At 46.2% G+C, this 22,457-nt stretch overlaps 1 protein-coding gene across 1 annotated transcript in view; it reads right to left on the reverse strand.

Annotated features, from left to right (window-relative positions):
* ADCY10 (adenylate cyclase 10) overlaps positions 1-22,457 on the reverse strand; it is a 65,238-nt gene that overhangs the window by 21,217 nt on the left and 21,564 nt on the right. Inside the window, exons 12-20 of the mRNA XM_035123567.2 lie at positions 20,154-20,209; positions 18,827-18,980; positions 18,331-18,523; positions 17,444-17,530; positions 16,748-17,031; positions 14,335-14,471; positions 12,107-12,223; positions 8,829-9,110; positions 5,675-6,053 (exon numbers count right to left, since the gene is read on the reverse strand). Coding sequence (XP_034979458.2) covers positions 5,675-6,053; positions 8,829-9,110; positions 12,107-12,223; positions 14,335-14,471; positions 16,748-17,031; positions 17,444-17,530; positions 18,331-18,523; positions 18,827-18,980; positions 20,154-20,209 — 1,689 coding nt within the window. The remainder of the gene's footprint in view (positions 1-5,674; positions 6,054-8,828; positions 9,111-12,106; positions 12,224-14,334; positions 14,472-16,747; positions 17,032-17,443; positions 17,531-18,330; positions 18,524-18,826; positions 18,981-20,153; positions 20,210-22,457) is intronic.

Below are 22,457 nucleotides of genomic sequence, written 5' to 3' on the forward strand. Positions count from 1 at the left end.
AATATACACATTTCTGTGTGATACTTGCACTAATATATCCAGCTCCTTCAACCGTTCCTCATAAGGCTTAGTTCCAGACCCGTGATCATCTTAGCAGCCCTCCTCTGCACACATTCCAGCTTGTCAACTTCCTTCTTAAACTGTGATGCCCAGAATTGGACACAGGACTCCCAAGTGTGGTCTGACCAAGGCAGAAGACCACTATTACTTCCCTTGACCTAGACACTAGACTTCTGTTGATGCAACCTAGAATGGCATTAGCTTTTTTGCTGCTGCATCACTCTGTTAACGCATTTTAAGCTTGTCATCCACCAAGACCCCTAGATCCTTTTCACATGTACTGCTGGTAAGCCAGGTGTCCCCCATCCTATATTTGTGCATCTGGTTCTTCCTATCTTAAGTTCAGAATCTGACCTTTGTCCCTACTCAGATTCATTGTGGCCCAGTTCTCTAGTCTGTTGAAGTCCTTTTGAATCCCGATTCTGTCTTCTGCTCCATTAGCTACCCTGCCCAGTTGGGTGTCATCTGCAACTTTGATGACTGTCCCCACAATTCCTTCATCCAAGTCATTTATAAAGACGTTGAAATAACAACGGCCCCAGGACAGAACCCTGCAACACTCCAATCCACACGACTGCTTTGGAGCAGAGCAGGGAGTTAATTAACTGTCACAGATACAGAGAAAAAGAGGGAGCGACTGAGAAATGGGGTATCAGGGAAACCATGAAGAAATGTGGTAAGGGGGGGGGAGAGATGAGGAGGTGAAAAAGTGAAAAAGTACAGAACTATCAGGGAAGATAAAGCATGCTAGGGAAGGGAGAGAAGGAAGGAAAGAGGGCAGTGGGGTTCAAAAGAAACTTGTGAAGAGAGAGGAGTGTATTTTGGAGTTATGAAGAATAAAGCTGATTAATAGAGAATGGCTTTAAAAGAAAACATGGAATTGAAAAGTCAGCAAAATATTTTACTATATTGTGACTGAACCATCTTTTGGGTAAAAATATAAAACCGGACCTCAGAGCAATTTCGTTGAAAAGAGCTGAGCCCCCAATTCTAACCTCCAGGGAATCTCACTGTGCCATATTTATGATGACATAATCATATCACGAGTTTCCCCATGGGGAGCAGGCTACCCTGTGTCTCCCAGATCTTTAGTTCTGCCCTAAGCTACTTTGTACTCTTTGGAGAAAGGGTGGTGAAATGCAGTCAAGAAAAATGAAGAATTTCTTGGAAAACTACAGCCGGTACTAAATCTGCCAAGATACATCAAATATGGATTCATGGATGGCAAAAGCCCTGCCTGTAAAGCTCTCTATTTTCTGACTCTTAGTAGACAACCTCTGTGACAACCCATCGTTTTTGCCAGAGTTGAAGCAGTGGGCTTCTTAGTTCATCCCCTACATCGGGCATGTCCAACAGGTAGATCGTGATCTACCGGTAGATCACTGGACGTCTGTGGTAGATCACTGGCTCCTCCCAAAGAAGCTGAACAACTGTGGCTCTCCTTAAAAAAAGCTCAAACTTTTACCTCCTCCCTGGAAAAACTCAACAACTTTGGCCCACCCACCCCCCAAATGGGCCTTCCTTTTTCCTAAAAAAAAGCTCAACAACCTTGACCTGAACTCCCAAAAAGGGGGTAGATCACTGCCAGTTTTTAACTCTGTGAGTAGATCGCAGTCTCTTGGGAGTTGGCCACCCCTGTTATCTCTAAGCTAAGGGCTCTCAGGTTAACAGAGCTGAAAAAGACCCCCAGTTGATCAACCGGATATAGTAACAAATACCAGCCAACGTTTTAGTACTGGGCAAGAGGAACTATTACTCTGATTTCATATAAGAGAGACCCTTAGACCCTTAACGTGCCCCAGTCATAGCAGAATGCCAAGGAATATAGAAGTTCTTTTCATCGAACCTAACGGAATCTTGCACACTGAGTCTCCACTGAAGGTCTTCTAGAAAAGAAAGGGAAGGGAAGGATGAGAAATGCATTGCTGCACACATTATGGTTTCTTGTTAAGTAAGAAAAGGAATGGAATTCATAGGTATAAATGAGACTAAACCAGGCATTCATTTGGATTGGTGTGTGTGTGTGTGTGTGTGTGTGTGTGTGTGTAAGCATCATTTGGAGATTTTTCAGTCATGAACTGTTAAACACGGATGAGCCTACCTTTGCAAAGAACGCGTCTTGCGATTCTACTTTGGTTCCAGCTGTCAGAAACAAGAAGTTCTGAGGGAGGAAAAGAAAGCAAAGAAAGATGCATCTGATATGATTCCATCATTCAAGAAAGCGGTTACTGTAATTGTGTATATCTGGGGTTTGGGTGAAATCCGTTTACCGTTACTTGATCCATGAAAGTGTTCTGAAGCAGAATGTTTAATGCTGTGTTGGCGTGCTGTAAAGCAAACAAAATTCAAAAATAAGTCCAGTGTTAAGCCTACTAGCATCTCGCGGTACCTGCATTAACTTCACTGTTTCTTGGTTATGGGACACTGGTTTTCAATCAGTTTATTGTGCATAACCAAAGACTGCTACAATGCAATAGCAGAGGGCAAGGCAAGGCTTCTCTCTGAAATCGCATGATGATGATGATGATGATGATGATAATTTATTATTTATACCCCGCCCATCTGGCTGGGTTTCCCAGCCACTCTGGGCGGCTTACAACAGAAAAATAAAATAAAATAATCTATTAAACATTAAAAGCCTCCCTAAACAGGGCTGCCTTCAGATGTCTTCTAAAAATCTGGTAGCTGTTTTTTTCTTTGACATCTGATGGGAGGGCGCCACCACCGAGAAGGCCCTCTGCCTGGTTCCCTGCAACTTGGCTTCTCGCAACGAGGGAACCGCCAGAAGGCCCTCGGTACTGGACCTCAGTGTCCGGGCAGAACGATGGGGGTGGAGACGCTCCTTCAGGTATACTGGACCGAGGCCATTTAGGGCTTTAAAGGTCAGCACCAACACTTATACCCTATTAAAAATATACCCTATGATATACCCTATAAAAAGTTTACAGCATAAAACTTTAACATTGGAGACCATTAACATATCCAGAACGGAGCTTCTTAGGTGCCAGAGCAAATTTGGCTACCAGATGTGCAATCTGTAGGTTTTTAATCAGCTAGGAGCTCAAGGGTCCCCTCCTGGGGTAAGAGACAGTCAAGAACAGGGGATAAAAAATGTTCTCTGGGCATTGAATATAATGGGCAAAGCAGCAGGTAAAAGCACGGCATCCTTAACCTGATTGCATCCATAAATGCACTTGCGTTCCATATGGGCAATTCCCGGGTATTTCCCCTCTAAATACATCAAAGGCATCTGTTGGAACCTTAATTCAACAAACGCCCTACGCAGCTGCAGGAAAGTCACGTGTCTTAAGGTAATGGGAGTTTAAGTGGTTGATCTTGATTTGGGGGTACCAAACAGAAAAAATGGGCAGCCATAATGAATGCTCTATCTTGGTTGGCATCCTGATCAAAGATCCAATTTCTTAGTTTGCATGCACTGAGGGCGAATTATTTCTCCATTTGGAGATTATAAGCCAACACTTTTGTGCCCAGCCACCTGTCCTTAGTTGCTCAGCAGAGCTTAGTAAGAACATGGTCATCTGAGACATTTAGTCTGTGCCAGTATCAGGGACGCTGGTTGGGGCAGCTGACATGTTCCAAGCTGTTGAAAATTCTCAAGTTGCTCAGCAGAGGGACTGAGAATCTTGTACTCTTCTCCGTAAGGGAGAGATTGAAAATAGTGACATTACTATACTCGACAGGTTGTGTGAGCCCACTGTTTAATAAGATCAGTTATCTTTTATGTTCCCATCATCCGGCATTCCATCTGCTGTTACAATAATTTTAAGGTCTCAAATATAGAATAAATATTCATAAATGCACACATATCTAAATATATAAACCATGAAATAGTGCAGGAGAGCAGTCCTGAAAACATTTTGTCTCTCCCAATGACCTCAAATATTCCTCTGCAGTAAGGGAGGCAAATGGGGAAAGCCTTCTCATTGTCTTTTCGCTTACAAATCCTGTCTTAAGGGCATATTTGTGCATGAATAGGGTGAACCTGTGATCGGGATTCAGGAACTGACATATTAACCATCACCAAAGAATGGCCAGGCTGCCCACGTAATGCAATCAGTGACCATTATTAGGTATCTTGGCAGACAGGATTTCTGCTGCAGACCCATGCCTCCTGTGATGCACATATGATGATTTTGGAGTGGTCTTTGGCTAAGCAGGTTGGGCAATGTCCAAAGCCTTTAAAGCAGGCACCCCCAAACTTCAGCCCTCCAGATGTTTTGGACTACAATTCCCATCTTCCCTGACCACTGGTCCTGCTAGCTAGGGATCATGGGAGTTGTAGGCCAAAACATCTGGAGGGCTGCAGTTTGGGGATGCCTACTTTAAAGGTTCCTGCACACTTTTGTTCAGGGTCTCTCCCTCCTTGGAAGGAGGGAAGGGAACTCTGTTGCAACAGAAAAATAAGTATCTGCCTTGCTTTCCACAGGATCCTGCCTCCATCCATTCTTCTCTGACCGATCATGGACTTAGGGGATTCAGAGCCCCATGGGGTGTTGGGCAGCAAAAACCAAACCCCAAATTCTTACATCGTGCAATCCCATTCACCCTCCAATCAATATAAAACTTCCAGAAGGAGTTTTACCTGTTTCTGATGTTGGGGAAGATCCTGAAGAACTGAATGGAACAAACATTGAGGCATCTTCATTCATACCCGCTGCCAAAGGGAATCAGGAGCTGATGTGAACACTTCTTGCATTTGTATTTAGCATCAGTACACACTCTGGGCTACACATGTTATGCTACAGAGGGATGGGGAACCTTTTGCTCCTTGGGGGACCATGTCCCCATGAGGGGGCTGTATACCAGTGGTGGGTGAAGCAGGGCCACAGCACAAAGCATAGATAATAGGTATATATATCACACAGCACATAGATATGTTTAATATATTAAGCAGCTTATAAACAATGTAACACAGTTAATGGAGATGGACTACATGCCTACATGCCTTTGAACATCCTATTTTCTAGTTTTGTTTCTATCTTTACCTTTCATCTACAGTTGTCAAGATGCTGTCAGCAGCTCCCGGCTGGTTGCCCAGGAAAGTATCAAGACAAGGGAATGTTTCTTACCGTCCTTTTTTATTTCAATATTACAGAGAGAGGCTAAAGAACCCAACCTCTTGGATAATGGTGTTGTCCCGAGTGAATCGCCCCGCCCCCGCCCCGGTCCCCCCCAGTTCCTCATTCCTCATTCTCATCCTGTCCTCTATGGGTCTGCTACGTGCCCTCTGTCTTTGAGCTTTTTGCTCTCCTACTTTTAAGGCTTGCCAGGTTCTGGGAGATGGAGAGCCTCTCCCATGATTTCCCAGCTTTTCCCCTCATCCGCCTCTGAGCTGCGACCTCCCTCAAACCCCTGTTGTAAATCTATACTGTCTTCTTCCTCTTCCTCCTCCCTGGAAGGGTCAGGATGGGGAGGCGGCCTCCAGCATTCCTCCTCTGCCCAGTCCCTGACAACAGTGCTCTCAGTGACGTCAACTGATCCCTTGGGTTTCCATCCGTTACAGATTGCTCCCTGCCCTCTGGGCTCTCTGCAAAGCGACTACACTCGCACCCAAACACTCCTGTGTCTTTGAAGCGCCCCCAGAGTTTCGCACCTGCTAAGGGCATGACTTTTACCTCCTTGATCTGCTTGCTCCAGTTTTTTCAACGTTTCGGAAACGAGGACCATGGCGGCCTCGTTCAGGATGCTTTCCTTGCTGCTCTTTTTTTGTGTGCTCTGCAGGTCTATGTTGCGCAGCATGCCTTCCACGGCATAGCGGTGGAAGGGGATGAAGTCTCCTCCTCCACAGCACAGGCATCGGTGAGCCTGGGACTCCAGGTAGCTGGCGCATTTGAGGTGCAGGGCTCTCTTCTGGCTCTTCAGCCACAGCTCGTAGGCTGCTTCTTGCAGCAGGGGTGTGCAAAACCCCATAACCTTACACTGCATCACGGACTCTTCTTGCTGGAGCCTGTTGGCAACAACCAGTCCAAGATCTGAAAAGCAAGGCAGGGTTTGCTCTCAGCTCTTTTATTATTATTGCATATTCTGTTAGCTGAATATAAGAACAGGTTTTGACCTTTAAAGCCCTATGCGGCTTGGGACCCTCGTACCTACGGGACCGCCTCTCCTGGTATGCCCCGCGGAGGGACCTTAAGGTCCACAAACAACAATATTCTGGAGATCCCGAGTCATAAGATGGCTAGATTGGCCTCTACTAGAGCCAGGGCCTTTTCAGTACTGGCCCCAACCTGGTGGAACGCTCTTTCCCAGGAGACCAGGGCCCTGCGGGATTTGTCATCTTTCTGCAGGGCCTGCAAGACAGAGCTGTTCCGCCTGGCCTTTGGGTTAGACTCAGCCTGACCCCTGTGTTTTCCTCCCTCATGGATTTATGGACTACTTGAAATGAGGCTGCACTTTAAATTTTAATACTGTATTTTAATCTGTATTTTAATTAATTGTTTTTAAGTTTTATTGTAATTATGTTCGTGTGAGCCGCCCTGAGCCCGGTTTTTGACTGGGGAGGGCGGAGTATAAATAAATTTTTATTATTATTATTAAATATAATCAAATACAAGCAATCAAATACAATTTCCCCCCTTACACCCCCCCCAAAAAACCAGCCCCAACTACGTCCAGGTAATTACATTAGTAATATAATCAAATAAAAAAATATTTCTACAGTTGCTGGTTTAAAAAATATCATTCCACATGCTCCCATGTGTCTTTTTTTTGCAACATAATCTTTATTAACTTTATAAAACAGACACTTTTACAATCGATTCATAATTATCATTTTCAATTGTTTCTTGTAATATATATAATAACCTATATAATTTCGTAATCTATATATATAATGTACAAATATATCACAATTCTAGAACAAACCTGGGAGAAAAAAGGAGAAAAAAATAATAAAAAATAAAAAATAAAAAATAAGAAAAAAATAAAATTATCTGTGACTTCCCTTCATTCTTCTGCTGTTTCTTACAGTCTTCCTTATTTATCGTTGTATTTTTCATTTTCCAAGTACAATTTTTGTTTCTTATTTTGTGAATATGCCAAGTTGGAATATTAACCATGTTAATACATAAATTTTCTTAAAGTCTTTTTAACACTTGACATTGCTTTGAGATGCTCCCATGTGTCTTAGGTGGTTTAAAATGCATGTTCTTTCTTTGATGCATATGTAATAAAGGAGGACCACGTTATGTAAAAGTTATGTAGCTTCTCACATTGTTTTCTTTCATGTACCCTTTCTGTTAACTTTTCCATCAAAATTAATTTATTATTATTATTAAAACATCTTTATTGAAAGTTCAAAAGTACATAATTATATGTGCACTAAACATTGCGAGACGTAAATAAAAGACAGAAAAAGAGAAACAGAACCCATGTAGAAGGGAAAATAAAGGGGGGAGTTGAAGAATACTCAAAACTGTATATTTTACAAGGTTATTATTGTACTTCACCAGATCTTAACCCATTACAGTATTTGTAAGAATGAGTTCCAAATATCATTGAATTTGTCCATGGCAAGTCTGCGTTTATATGCAAGTTGTTCATATGTTGTGAGTTTGTTTAAGTCTTCAATCCAATCGTAGAAGGGAGTCGCCCTTCTATTTTCCCCATTCATCAGTATCAGTCTTTTTGCCCGTGGTATAAAGGCACGGAGACTCCACTCGTATTGTCCTTTCATAAGGTGGCAGCAGTGACGAAATTAAGAGACGCCTGCTTCTTGGGAGAAAAGCAATGACAAACCTAGACAGCACCTTAAAAAGCAGAGACATCACCTTGCCGACAAAGGTCCGTATAGTTAAAGCTATGGTTTTCCCAATAGTGATGTATGGAAGTGAGAGCTGGACCATGAAGAAGGCTGATCGCCGAAGAATTGATGCTTTTGAATTTTGGTGCTGGAGGAGACTCTTGAGAGTCCCATGGACTGCGAGAAGACCAAACCTATCAATTCTGAAGGAAATCAGCCCTGAGTGCTCACTGCAAGGACAGATCCTGAAGCCGAGGCTCCAATACTTTGGCCACCTCATGAGAAGAGAAGACTTCCTGGAAAAGACCCTGATGTTGGGAAAGACTGAGGGCACAAGGAGAAGAGGATGACAGAAGATGAGATGGTTAGACAGTGTTCTCGAAGCTACAAACATGAGTTTGACCAAACTGTGGGAGGCAGTGGAAGACAGGAGTGCCTGGCGTGCTCTGGTCCATGGGGTCATGAGGAGTCGGACACGACTAAACGACTAAACAACAACAAAGGTTCCATGTGCTCTCAGCTCTTATCAAAGCACAGAATCCCTTCCACACAAAACTGCCGCAGCTAGAATTTCAACAGGACCAGCTAAACCCATGATTGATTAAGATATTAAAAGCTGGTATCTAACACCGAGTAAATTGGCAAAAAAATGTATAAATCTAAATCATTTAGCATACAGCAGGTTCACAGAATAGGAATTGTCTGTGTGAGTGTGTCTTTCAGGTTCAGAGAATCAGGTATTGTGAAGACATCCCTGCTCTCATTTCTGCTCCCTCTCTGGTGTATGCTGCAACAGGAAAATGCATTTTGAAACACAGCAAGGGAAAGCAACCTCACTGTGTTTTAAGCCACTAATACATACAGAGCTTAGGACTCCTTAAATACATATACATTACCAGTTGGACATGAAATACACATAAAGAAACACCCAAGATCTTGCGAAATCATCCTTTTCCTTTTGAGTAACCAATTCTGGATAGCATCAGTTTCCTAGGAATGTGCTTACCGGACTCTTGTCCCATTGATTTCACAGCTTTGATGGAGAGGCAGAGCTCATTGGAAAGATCGTCCTGAATTTGGTTAGCGTTCATTTCTTTCCTTTCATCAAAACACTTGAAGATGTGAGATTCCACCAGGGCTGCCAAGGTCTGGTTCATCTTCATTTTGGTCCATTCAGGGAGGATGTGAAACAGCAACTCTGTAGAGAAGGTCGCACCAATAATAGCTGCACATTTCACCACCATCTGCTCAGAAGGGTTCATGTTGTCCAACTCAGCCAGAGCAATCCCTAGACAGGAAAAAAAAAATTAAGTCATGAAGTGATAAAACAGGTCAACATTAAAAATGCCACCGAAGGAGGAATAGCACAATCAAATGTCAGCTTTATCAGAGAGGAAAGCTGGATCTTCTGGGGGGGTGACAAGAAGGTACGCCACGGGGGCTTGCAGCGGCGCAAACAGCCATCACGCAGCCACAGCCGCATGTGGAGGATCCCGGCCATAGCTGCCAAGTACCCCGTTTTCTCCGGGAAAACCCCGATTTTACTTACCTTTTCTCGGTGGTCCCCCGTATCACTTCGTCTCCCGTTTTTCTCCTGCCGGCGGCCATTTTTTTCTTTCCGATTTGCCCTTCTATGGGCACCAAAAATGGCCGCCGCCAGCTTCAAAAGTCACATCTACCCATGTCCGGAAGTGCATAGACACGACTTCCGGTGTCGGCGGCGGCCATTTTTGGTGCCCATAGATGGGCGGAGCGACACCGGAAGTTGCGTCGATGCACTTCCTGACGTGCATACAAGCGACTTTCGAAGCCGGCAGCGGCCATTTTTGGTGCCCATAGAAGGGCGAAGCGACACCGGAAGTTACGTCAACGCAACTTCCAGTGTCACACGGCTGCCGGTCCCGGGTTCTGCAGTCCGGGACTTGGAAGGTAAGATCCCGGCACTGGCAGCAAACAATTATGTACAGCACATGTGCTGCGTCACACGCATGCGCTGTACATAACGGCGGCGCACATGCGCTGTACATAGCAGTTTGCTGCCGGCATCGCTTGAGCGCTGTACGGACGGCGGTGGGATCCCTCCATCGCCGCTACAGCCGCAAGCAGAGGATCCTGGCACCGTCCATATGGTGCTGGAGAGGCAGCAAACCACTATGTACAGCGCATGTGCAGTGCATGTGCATGCGCCTTACATAGCGACGCCCCACCCTGGGTGTCACAACGCCTTCGTCCGCCCCTGTCCGACACATCTGCTCTCCCTTTCCTAATCCCCAGTCCTGAAATGATTTTTGCTAAAGAAACAATGCAACATAGAGAGCTTCCTTATACTGTTTCACGAGTAATCCTACTGCCATGAGCTTGCTAGCATTCTTATTTTTAACGTTATCTCTCTGCTTGTCAAACTATGGGGCGTGCCCAAGTGAGAGGTAATAATGGTTAGGGATGTGTCACTTTATTATAACTGAGGTTGGGTCCTCCGACTATCTTGGACTTTCTGAGAAACGACATGTGCACACAATGTTTACAATTAGTAGGATTGAAATATCACCTGTAGTTTAATGGTGAATTTCGGACACTGTGGAGAGGTAAAAGGTTTTGGATTATCATAAAACAGGTAGGGAGAAATGATTAACAATTTGTTGTTGTTTAGTTGTTTAGTCGTGTCGACTCTTTGTGACCCCATGGACCATAGCACGCCAGGCACTCCTGTCCTCCACTGCCTCCTGCAGTTTGGTCAAACTCATGTTGGTAGCTTTGAGAACACTGTCCAACCATCTCATCCTCTGTCATCCCCTTCTCCTTGTGCCCTCAATCTTTCCCAACATCAGGGAAAGAAGAAAGGGAAAAGGGAATAGAGCAGGGGTCCCCAAACCTACCCAACTTTGGGCAGGTCCCACTGTGCCGATCGCACGGCGGGCTGGAGGGCGGGGGAGCGCGCAGGCACGCACCCATGTGAATGCGCACACGCTATTTCCGGCGCACTTCCAGGTCAGAAAAGTGACGGAAATAGCTTGTGCGCATGCACACTGGCCTCCTGATAGCATGTGCGGAAGCTATTTCCGGTGCTTTTCTGACCCGGAAGTGGGCAGCCGTGCTGCACTGCACCGGTATGGGCGGCGGCAGCGGGCGTCATCACGGGCCACATAAATGAGCCTCGGGCCGTAGTTTGGGAAAGCCTGGAATAGAGGATCAGGCTAATTCAAATTTAAAGCCAGGCGGAATAGCTCTGTCTTACAGGCCCTGCGGAAGGAAATCAAGTCCTGCAGGGCTCTAGTTTCATGGGACAGAGCATTCCACCAGGTCAGAGCCGTCACTGAAAAGGCCCTGGCCCTGGTGGAGGATAGTCTGGCTTCCTTAGGGCCTGGGACCTTTAAGCTATTATTATTCATGGACCTTATGGTCCTCTGCGGGACATACCAGGAGAGGTGGTCCCATAAGTATGAGCGTCCTAGGCTGCACAGGGCTTTAAAGGTCAAAACCAGCACCTTAAACCTGACCCTAAACTCCACTGGGAGCCAGTGCAGCTGGTAGAACACTGGGTGAATATTCTTCCATGGCAAGGATCCCGTGAGGAGCCTCGCTGCAGCATTCTGCACCCGCTGGAGTTTCTGATACAGTTTCAAGAGCAGCCCCACATAGAGCGAGTTACAGTAGTCAAGCCTGGAGGTGACCGTCGCATGGATCACTGTGGCCAGGTCGGAGTGGGAAAGGTAAAGGACCAACTGCTTGATAGGTGAAGATGGAGAAATGTCGACTTGGCTGTTGCTGCAACCTGCACCTCCATGGAAAGGGGTTAAGAATCAATCAAGAATCAACCAAGAAAGGGGTCAAGAATCAATCAATCAATCAAGAAGGAACTACATTCACATGTGACCTATATGCAAAATATAAGAATGCTGGGAGGGGTGAACACTTCCAAGTGAAGGAGATTCTGCTTCTGTACTTACTGCCGATAATACGCCATTCTAAGTTTCATGCGTGACACATACCTGCCAAGTTGCTGTCCGAGAAATAAGGGACCGGGCTGGAAGTAGCAGACCAGGAGTAGCGCTGCCGCCATTTTGGAACTGGGCGGAGCATGCTCAGAAGTGACTTTTGATGCTGCTCCGCCCAGTTCCAAAATGGCCACCGCGCCAGAATAAACCAGGGAAAAACAAAAAAATCCGTTTTTTTCAGCTAAGAACAGCTGGAAAAACGGGGATTTCCCGGGGGAAACGGGAAACTTGGCAGCTATGGCTGTACTTCAGGAGGAAGGATTTCACAGACACAGGCCCAATGCCTCACCTTTTAATGTCGGAGGGAGCATTATATTGTGCATCTTCACGTTCTGTGTGATGGTGCAAATGTACGAATCCGACTCCCTGGAGGTTTTGGAGGTTTGAGTCTTGAGAGCAGTAACAGCTACACGGAGAAAGAACAACGAGATAGCAGGGTTTAAATACCATGTTTTTGAGGATTTGGGGAACAAATATCACGACCGGAGAGAGACCTGTTGGAATGTAATGTAAAAGTGCTGCCTAAAATGTGTAAAATATTATGGGAATGGGAGACAAAGGATGAGCAAGTAAAATCCTCAATGAAACATTGGGCAATAAAATATTGGTCATAATATAGACATAGAAGCATGGGGACGGTTGTGGAATAGGGATATAAAATTTATAGCATATTACAATCTAAGAATATATATATATATGAAAATGATATATCGATGGTATCCAACACCAAGTAAATGAGCAAATATGTATAAATCTCAATCAAATAAGTGTTGGAAATTTAAAGAGAAAGAAGGTTCTTTTTAGCATATGGGGTGGTCTTATAGTAAGGTTAAAGCTTACCGGGAAATGATATATAATGAACTAGCTGGCCCTGCCACGCATTGCTGTGGCTTATCCCTGTGATTCCCCCCCTCTGTCCCGACCCATGACGTATCATGCCCCCTTCTCCCCCCAGCCCCCGGCTCATCCCTGTGAGTGGCCCCACCATGTCCTGACCTATTCCATCCCCTCCTCCCCCCCACCCCCACCCAGGCAAGTCAGTACCTCCATTTGGCTTAGTCTGTAAAGGCTTCAGCCTAGTAAATGGGAGCCAAGGTGCTGTTGAGAGGGAAGGTTTTATAGGTGCAGTACCAGGGTACTACCCACGCGTGTTGTGTGAAATCCCCCCACCCCACCCTGACACATTTATCCTACTCAAAGGCACAGCCCTGTAAAAGGCCCATATTCAAATGGTTGTGGCCTGCGGTCTAGTCAGTTCTCCTGGCTGGGCAATGCTGCGGCCTAGTCAGTTCTCCCAGTTGGGCAATGCTGCGGCCTAGTCAATCAGTTGGGCAATGATGGGTCTTGTTGCTGCAAAAGGCCTATTTTCAGTTGGTTGCCGTGGAATTTTGTCTGCCACCGATTGTATGCCAATGGAGACACTGCTTCTCCTTTCTATTTCCCAGCATGCACTTTTATCTGATCAGTGTGTTCTGAAACACAGGATTTGGTTTTTTTTTACGTTGCACAGGTGTGACATCTGTCTTTAAAAACGGTATGGGGTCACTCGCGTAGTCACATTTGACTTTGTGTTCAAATTTCAACGCTATCGGTCAAGTGGTTTTGTTGAACATTGGAGACGAAGGAACATACCCAGTTTACATTTTTATATATATAGATTGAAAAGGATGTTTAAATTAACGTTTGTAAAAAAAAACTAGAAGCTTTTCTACTGGGAATTATAGGGACAGAGCTACCTAAAGAAACTTATTCATGTATGTGACTACAGCGGCAAGAATGTTACTCTCCCCAAAATGGAAAGAAGCAGAAGTCCCAGCAAAGGAAGAATGGATATAAAAGCTTTGTCACGACTAAGCAGGGTATTTATTATTATTATTATTATTATTATTATTATTATTATTATTATTATTATTATTATCAGTGGTACCTAGGGTTACAAACACCTCAGGTTACAAACACTTTGGGTTACAGACTCCGCTAATCTGGAAGTAGTACTTCGGGTTAAGAACTTTGCCTCAGGATGAGAACAGAAATCGTGCTGCGGCGGCATGGCGGCGGCGGGAGGCCCCATTAGCTAAAGTGGTACCTCAGGTTAAGAACAGTTTCAGGTTAAGAACAGACCTCCAGAACTAATTGAGTTCGTACCCAGAGGTACCACTGTAATAATAATTTTATTATTTATACCCCGCCCATCTGCCTGGGTTTCCCCAGCCACTCTGGGCAGCTCCCAACAGAATACAGTATTAAAAACACGGTAAAACACCAAACATTAAAAACTTCCCTAAAATGGGAAGCTAGACCTTCCTGCCTCTGGGATGACAGTGACCCCTGCAAAATCTGCTGGTCTGTGTCTTGTCGCACGGCCGGCTCCTGCTGCCGTTGCAGGCCAGCTGTGTGTCACTGAGCCTTTCGTAAAGGAGATGCCAAAATGGGAGAGCCATCGCTAGCGCCGGGCGCAGGTCGTCCTACAGAAGACGTGGCACAGAAACCCACGGCAGTTAATGAGCGTCCGCTTACTGAAAAGGTTGTCCCACTCGTCTTCTCTCTCTTCGTCATCCTCTAGCATGTGGAACTGAAGCACGTTGTTTAAGTGGAGGTTGCGCAGAAGCTCCTCGCAGTACAATGGGTTCCCGTGGCTTCTTTGTATTAAGAACCTGGGGGCAGAGAGTCACAAGGGAATGCCAAGATTTAAGGCGCAACTTGTGGACAACATTGTGTTGATTCGTAGCACACTCCAGGCATGCTTGGGCTCCAGGAAAATCTACAGCTCAGTAGCTGTGCAACATCTGGCAACGCTACTGTCTCTGACCAGATGTGCACAAGCCAGGAGCGCCCAGAGTTGGGCCAGGAAATATGAAGACTGCTCTTGGCAGTGGCTGTTGAGAAGTGTCCGCTGCTCCATGCATTTTTTCTTGAAGACCACATTCACTTGCAGCTTCCTGATGTTTGACTGGCTGCTGTAGTGCTGCAGTGTTTGTCAGTGCAGCAGAAAGCAGAAAGTTTGTCGGTGCACCAGAGCCAATTTAAAATGGTTCGGCGCCTGGCGGACACAGGGGCAGAGCATATGCCCATGCTGCCCAGGGCGGGCGCGCTCCCAAGGGGGGCGGGGCGTGGAGGGTGCCCTCCCAGGCGTGGGATAGCCACTCAGATGCATGGAGCAGTGTGTGCGCCTTGCAGATGGGGGTGGAGCGAGCCACCCACGGGGGCAGAGCAAGCCGCTGATGGCGGACATTCGGCACACTGCTCACCTGCAACTCCTAAGCCTCCCCCAGCTGTCAAAATGAAGGGGGGGGGAATGCTGCCGGCAAAGTGGCGAGCTCCCCCCTTCCCCCGACGGCTCGGGGTAGGCTTGGGAGTCTCAGGCAGGCGGCGCGCCAAATGTCACCCCCCTCAGTGAAGACACCTGGGGCGATCCGCCCCCACCACACCCCCTTCCTCCACCCCTGGGCGGACAGCTGGGGCTTCTTCTTTTTGAATCGCCACACATTTTATTAATGTACTGTGGTACCTTGGTTGTCAAACTTAATCCGTTCCGGGAGTCCATTCAACTCCTGAAACAGTTCAAAAAGCAAGGCGCGGCTTCCGATTGGCTGCAGGAGCTTCCTGCACTCAAGCGGAAGCCAGATTGGATGTTCAGCTTCCAAAAAAAAGTTCGCAAACCGGGACATTTACTTCCCGGTTTGCGGCGTTTGGGAGCTGATTTGTTTGGGAGCCAAGCCATTCGAGAACCAAGGTACCACTGTATTGTTATATAACAGCACAGGAAAGCTTCATTGTAAAATGACTGTGACAGATATTTGAGAACATTTGAAGGCATAAACTCATGCTATGTCTTAGAGAACAGCTTTGACTAGACCATAATCTTCAATTTGAAAACGAGAGCGGTCTTTTATTCCCCCCCCCAACACACGAGCCAGTTCATTTGCAGCAGTGTCGCCAGAAATTAATTGGTTAATAACTAGTGTTACTGTGCAATCTGTCCCAATATTTCAGATCATAGCCCCTTTCTAATTGTTATCCCTTGTAGACAATAGCTGGAAAGGAAAGATTATTGAAATATCATCACAGCGACTCAGAACAGCTTACACATGTAAAGCACAAAGGTTATAATCCACAAAGCCACTTCTCCACATTGTTCTGCACAGATATCTGTGAAAAGCACTTACCGTATTTACTGCTGTAGATAGGAATCCTTAATCGGCTGTAGGACTACAGACTTTCTCCTTAGGTTTGCAAGCAAGGGTTAGATCAGGGATAGTCAACCTTTTTATACCTACCGCCCACTAATGCATCTTTCTTGATTGTAAAATTTCCTTATCGCCCACCAGTGCTCGATGGAAGGAGGATTCAGCTTGTGCCATAGAACCCCCTACTGCCCATCTAGAATCCTGAAACGCCCACTAGTGGGCGGGAGGGACCAGGTTGACAACCCCTGGGTTCAATCATGACACATCTATATATGGAAGCATGAGAACGACTATGGAATATGGATATATAATTTACAGCATGTTATGGTTAAACTTTAGGGACGCAGGTGGCGCTGTGGGTTAAACCACAGAGCCTAGGGCTTGCTGATCAGAAGGTCGGCGGTTCGAATCCCTGCGATGGGGTGAGCTCCCATTGCTCGGTCCCAGCTCCTGCCAACCTAGCAGTTCGAAAGCACGTCAAGTGCAAGTAGATAAATAGGGACCGCTACAGCGGGAAGGTAAACGGCGTTTCCGTGTGCTGCTCTGGTTCGCCAAAAGTGGCTTTGTCATGCTGGCCACATGACCTGGAAGCTGTACGCCGGCTCCCTCGGCCAATAATGCGAGATGAGCGCCGCAACCCCAGAGTCGGTCACGACTGGACCTAATGGCCAGGCGTCCCTTTACCTTTACTATGGTTTAACTTTAAGAGGAAAAGATCCACTGGACAAGGACTTCCCACTTACGTCTCAAGCTCCCTGGCAATGCTGACCACCCCAAGATCTTGGCAGGCCTTCTGAACAATGACTGAAGGAGTCAACTCCCTTAGCTGAACGTAGGTGGTGTCTTCGCTGCTCATGAGCCGCGCTGCGGCAGCGCAAGGCAGTCTCCCCCTGCGGGTTGTTGGAGACAGCGACATGACCACAAAGATACCGATATTCCTTAGCAAGTTCTCCAGGAAGTCCCACGAGGCCGGATCCATGAACTGAGCTTCATCAATGACAAAAATGAGAACTTCTTTCATCACTCCCTAAAATGACAACAAACCCCACACAAAAAATGAAGTGATACCTCCTGCAGGGCGCTATACTTTTTAACTCTTCTTTGGTTGGGACCTCAGCCTTACCTGAACTTGGGTCGCCAGCTGTTTTTGGACTACAACTACCATCATCCCTAGCTAGCAGGACCAGTGTTCAGGGATGATGGGAATGGCAGTCCCAAAACAGCTGGAGACCCGAGTTTGGGAAACCCTGCAATGGGTGTTAGTCATTCTTGGAGCAGACCCAATGAAATCAATGGACATACTTAGGCCCATTGATTTCATTGAGCCTACTTTGAGTAGGACCTAGTTGCATATCACCCAGCCACTTTATTGGGAGCTGCTAAGAACATAATAACTACTGCCCACCCTGCAGTACTGTGTGATGAAAAGTATCACTTACATTCTTTAGAATCTTGAAGAGAATTTCTTCCAGCTTTTCATTCTTTGTGTCATTGCTCATTTTGGAAACCTCTTCTGATGTGGGGAACTGACCAGAGAAACCAAACAAAGAAATCACACAGTGCTTTTGTTAGCAACAGAGAGCTCTACATTCCTTGCCAGAAGTGTCTATGGTAAGAAGCAACCTGAAATTCATTTGAAACCTCAAGGTGTTGGTTTCCCACCCTGTGAACTTGGGACTCAGCCAGACCGATAAAGAAAAAGCATTTTGTATGTGTTGTATACGCAACATAGGTAAAGGTAAACGACCCCTGGAAGGTTAAGTCCAATCAAAGGTGACTATGGGGTTGTGGCGCTCATCTCACTTTCAGGCCAAGGGAGCCAGCGTTTGTCCACAGACAGCTTTCCGGGTCATGTGGCCAGCATGAATAAACCGCTTCTGGCGCAATGGGACACCGTGGTGGAAACCAGAGCACACAGAAACGCCGTTTACCGTTTTTGGGATGCTGGCGGCGCTGTGGTCTAAACTGCCGAGCCTCTTGGGTTTGCCGATCGGAAGGTTGGCGGTTCGAATCCATGCAATGGGGTGAGCTCCCGTTGCTCTGTCCCAGCTCCTGCCAACCTACCAGTTCGAAAGCACGCCAGTGCAAGTAGATAAATAGGTACCGCTGTGGCGGGAAGGTAAATGACCTAGGATTTCAGTTTCCATGGGCATCTGTTCTGGATTCTTTAGCTTAGATACATTTTTGCAACTTTTTTTACGCTATGTCAATGTATTTTATATTAGTTGTGCTATTGGAATCCGTAAAACAAACAAACAAACAAACCACCAAGCACCAGGAAAATGAATTCAGAAGAGATAAAGGTCTTGCCTGCTTGCATCTTTACCTTAACGTGATAGAGATTGTTGAGAAGGCAGAAATACTCTTCCTTAACTATTCCTCGGATTTTGGTCACAAGGATATACTGTCTCGCATCGTAGGTCTTGCAAGTATCAATCCCCAGAAACATAGCCATGAGGGTCCGGATGACAAAGAAGTTCTGCCACACATTGATCTTTGTGAGCTCCATCGCCACAACCCTGCTTGATGAAAAGAACTATTGGTGAAAAGGTTTCACTGCCTCTTCCACGACCGATGGAGAAACATTTGCTGCTGGGTGGGGGGAGACCAGACCCTTGAACTGGGGGGGGGTTGCCCCCTCTGCCCTAACGTACAAGGGCACAGGTAGCTGTTGCCCACCAGAACTTCTGGGAAGGGCTTCTGAAACAGATCCTGCTTACACGAGGGACAGGGAAGTGTTTCTGGGGTGAAAGACTCTTGCTGCCCAGCCCTGAGCCAAGAGAGCTGGGAATCTACAGCAAAGTACGGTTAAAAGCATTAACCTGTGGCCTGCTTCCTGTCCTAAGAAGGCAATCTCAGCCAACAGCTGGCTTTTTCCATATCCCATGAGGCCTTCATAGATGATAATGTGGCTTTTCCTCTTGACTTTAAAATCGTCCAGCAAGTTTTCAAAGAGGTCCGTCTCCTTCTTGCGGCCTAGGGGAAGCAAATAAAACCGGCGGGGCGGGACGTCTTCAAAAGAGGAAGAGGAAGCCTCGGACAACTCAAACAAATATTCATAAAATTGTTCAGATTTTGAATTCAAAATTTACATTTGCGTTCTGGATGCAAAAAACTTCCACCAGTGCTAACATTTCAGTGCTATCCTACACCTGAGTTGTTGAGTGTTTGTTTGTTTGTTTGTTTGTTTGTTTGTTTGTTAAACCCATAACCCACTTCTTATGTGCTGTTAGCTGCAAGTCTGTGCTTTAAGAAGCTTGTGTTGGGAAGGACCCAGGAGCCGAGAAAGGAGATGGGAGGGTGGAGAGCAGAGAGGCAGAGAAAAATATGCTGAGGATGTGGCAGGATATTATGAAGTGTGTTCTTTATGGGCCATTTCCTGGTTTTTCTGATGATGCACTATTTCAACATGCTATCCCCAGAACGAAAGTCCCACATAAGATGCGAGCATACCGTATATAAATAAATGCTGCCAGATTTTAAAAATAAGCCGTTTTACATGAAAGACATAATCAAGCCAAGGTTTAAGCATGCGGCAGCCCCTTTGCTCTTAGTGGGAGAGTTAAGCATAGTGGGGTTTCAAAATCTTTTAACTCTCACTTGATTAAGATGTCTCTGGTCTGGTCTGGTCTGGTTTGGTTTCTACAGGTTCATGGCTCCCTCTCTGAAATCTGGCTGGGTTGTATTCTTGGTACTTAATGATATAATTTGATCCTCTAGGGCAATGATGGCCAAACTTGGCCCTCCAGCAGTTTTTGGACTACAATTCCCATCATCCCTGACCACTGGTCCTGTTAGCTAGGGATGATGGGAGTTGTAGTCCCAAAACAGCTGGAGGGCCAAGTTTGGCCATCACTGCTCTAGGGCATTGCGGCTTTTGAAAGTTCCGCTCTTAAGATTTCTTTTTTGGGGGGAGGGTGGGGGTTATGTCTGCAATCCTTGGGTCCCCACCTCAACCCTACTGGTATCTCTTTCTGCATGCGTGGTGCTCTTTGGGCTACAAAGGCAACACAATTGCACCTGAACATCAATAATAAAGCTGATTATAATACGTAAGCATTTGAATGCCACAGATCCATAGCATTTTCTCTCTCTTGCTCCAATAAATGATCATCATCAATGTCACTGAATGAAGGATATGTCACCTACCTAGCAAAGGGTAATATTCACATCTCTCTCTGCTCAGATATGCTTTGTAAATCATTCTAAAGGAATGAGGACAAGAAAAGGAAACCTCGTAAGTTCTTCAACTCAAATCATCTATTTGCAATCACATACAACTGTGAGCCAGACAAAGAGACAAAAGCAGAATTTGTTGTTGTTGTTTAGTCATTTAGTCATGTCCGAGTCTTCGTGACTCCATGGACCAGAGCACTCCTGTCTTCCACTGCCTTCCGCAGTTTGGTCAAACTCATGTTTGTAGCTCCGAGAACACTGTCCAACCATCCCGTCCTCTGTCATCCCCTTCTCCTTGTGCCCTCCATCTTTCCCAACATCAGGGTCTTTTCCAAGAAGTCTTCTCTTCTCATGTGGACAAAGTATTGGAGCCTCAGATTCAGGATCTGTCCTTCCAGTGAGCACTCACTCAGGGCTGTTTTCCTTCAGAATGGATAGGTTTGATCTTCTTGCAGTCCATGGGACTCTCAAGGACAATTAGACGACTGCAAGTACCATATGATGATGCTCAAATATCCAAAGAAAAATATTCCCTCTATGAGCCAGATAGGGAGTGATAACAGGCTCCACAGAGAAATAAATACTGGCAAGATGAGATCTAGGGGCCCTTCTAGCTCCCATGGGTGTTGCTGTACTGGCTGTTCTTAGGAAGCCCGAAGCCAGAGAGGTGAGCACAAAGGGGAACTTGCAAGGAACTGGCATGTTAAAGTCCTAGCAGCAAATTTAGTTCATGTAAGCCACAAATATATTGCTTAGATTCAATAGGCTGGTGACGGGGAACATCTGCCGAGACGATATAGCACCGGTCCTGAAAGACCTACATTGGCTCCCAATACGTTCCCAAGCACAATTCAAAGTGTTGGTGCTGGCCTTTAAAGCCCTAAATGGCCTCAGCCCACTATACGTCTCCACCTCCATCGTCCATGAAGGAACGTCTCCACCTCCATCGTCCAGCCCGGACACTGAGATCCAGCGCCAAGAGCTAGGGCAACCCAGTCCGATGGGCAGGGTACAAATCATAAAATAATTATTAAGCATTATTTGAAGGAAAACTGGAGAGCGAAAAGTACCAAAGTCTTTGGGGAGTCTTTGGATGGAGATAAGTAGATGGCATTTGCTTTTAGCTTATTAAAGGTAAAGGGACCCCGGACCTTTAGGTCCAGTTGCAGACGACTCTGGGGTTGTGGCACTCATCTCGCTTTACTGTCTGAGGGAGCCGGCGTTTGTCCGCAGACAGCCTCCAGGACATGTGGCCAGCATGACTAAGCCGCTTCTGGCGAACCAGAGCAGTGCACAGAAATGCCATTTACCTTCCCGCTGGAGCAGTACCTATTTATCTTACTTGCACTGCGTGCTTTCAAACTGCTAGGTTGGCAGGAGCAGGGACTGCGGGATTCGAACTGCCGACCTTCTGATTGGCAAGCCCTAGGCTCGGTGGTTTAACCCACAGCGCCACCAGTGTGGGCTTATTATATCGGCTCAAACTGTAGGTTTCTTGTCATACCTGAAAACCACATACATGCAGAATGAACGGCTGCATTTGGAGGCAAAATGGAGGGTTCTTGTGTTGTTCAAAGGAAAAAAGATATGCTGTTTGCTTCAATAAGATGCTGGCTGTTCTTTCTTATTAATTGTGTTGTGTCTAATATCTAGCCCAGGGATCAGCAAACTTTTTAAGCAGGGGGCTGGTCCCCTGTCCCTCAGACCTTGTGGGGGGCTGGACTATATTTTGAAGGAAAAAAATATGAATGAATTCCTATGCCCCCACAAATAACTCAGAGATGCATTTTGAATGAAAGCACACATTCTACTTATGTAAAAAAAAAATGCCAGGCAGGCCCCACAAATAACCCAGAGATGCATTCTAAATAAAAGGACACAATCTACTCCTGTAAAAACACTCTGATTCCTGGACTGTCCGTGGGCCAGATTTAAAAGGCAATTGGGCTGGATCCGGCCCCCGGGCCTTAGGTTGCCTACCCATGACCTAGCCTATTGGATTTTGGGCAGGTTTGCTGGGCCTGAGAGGGAGAACAACGAAAACTCACAATCCTCTTTGGTGTAACCAACACAGTCTTTAGAGGCAGTCACTGCAGCAAGCACCCTGTCTTTACTTTTCAGGAAAAGAGATGAGCAGCACTCCATCAGAATGGGCCCAAGTAGTGCAAGGTTCCAGCTGCCTCCGTTGCTGAGACAGCTGTGCTGAGTATGAAGGTAAAGGTGGCAGGTGGCACTGTGGGCTAAACCACTGAGCCTCTGGGGCTTGCCAATGAGAAG

This window comes from Zootoca vivipara, chromosome 7, assembly GCF_963506605.1.
Source record: "Zootoca vivipara chromosome 7, rZooViv1.1, whole genome shotgun sequence".
In the NCBI taxonomy this organism is placed as follows: Eukaryota; Metazoa; Chordata; class Lepidosauria; order Squamata; family Lacertidae; genus Zootoca; species Zootoca vivipara.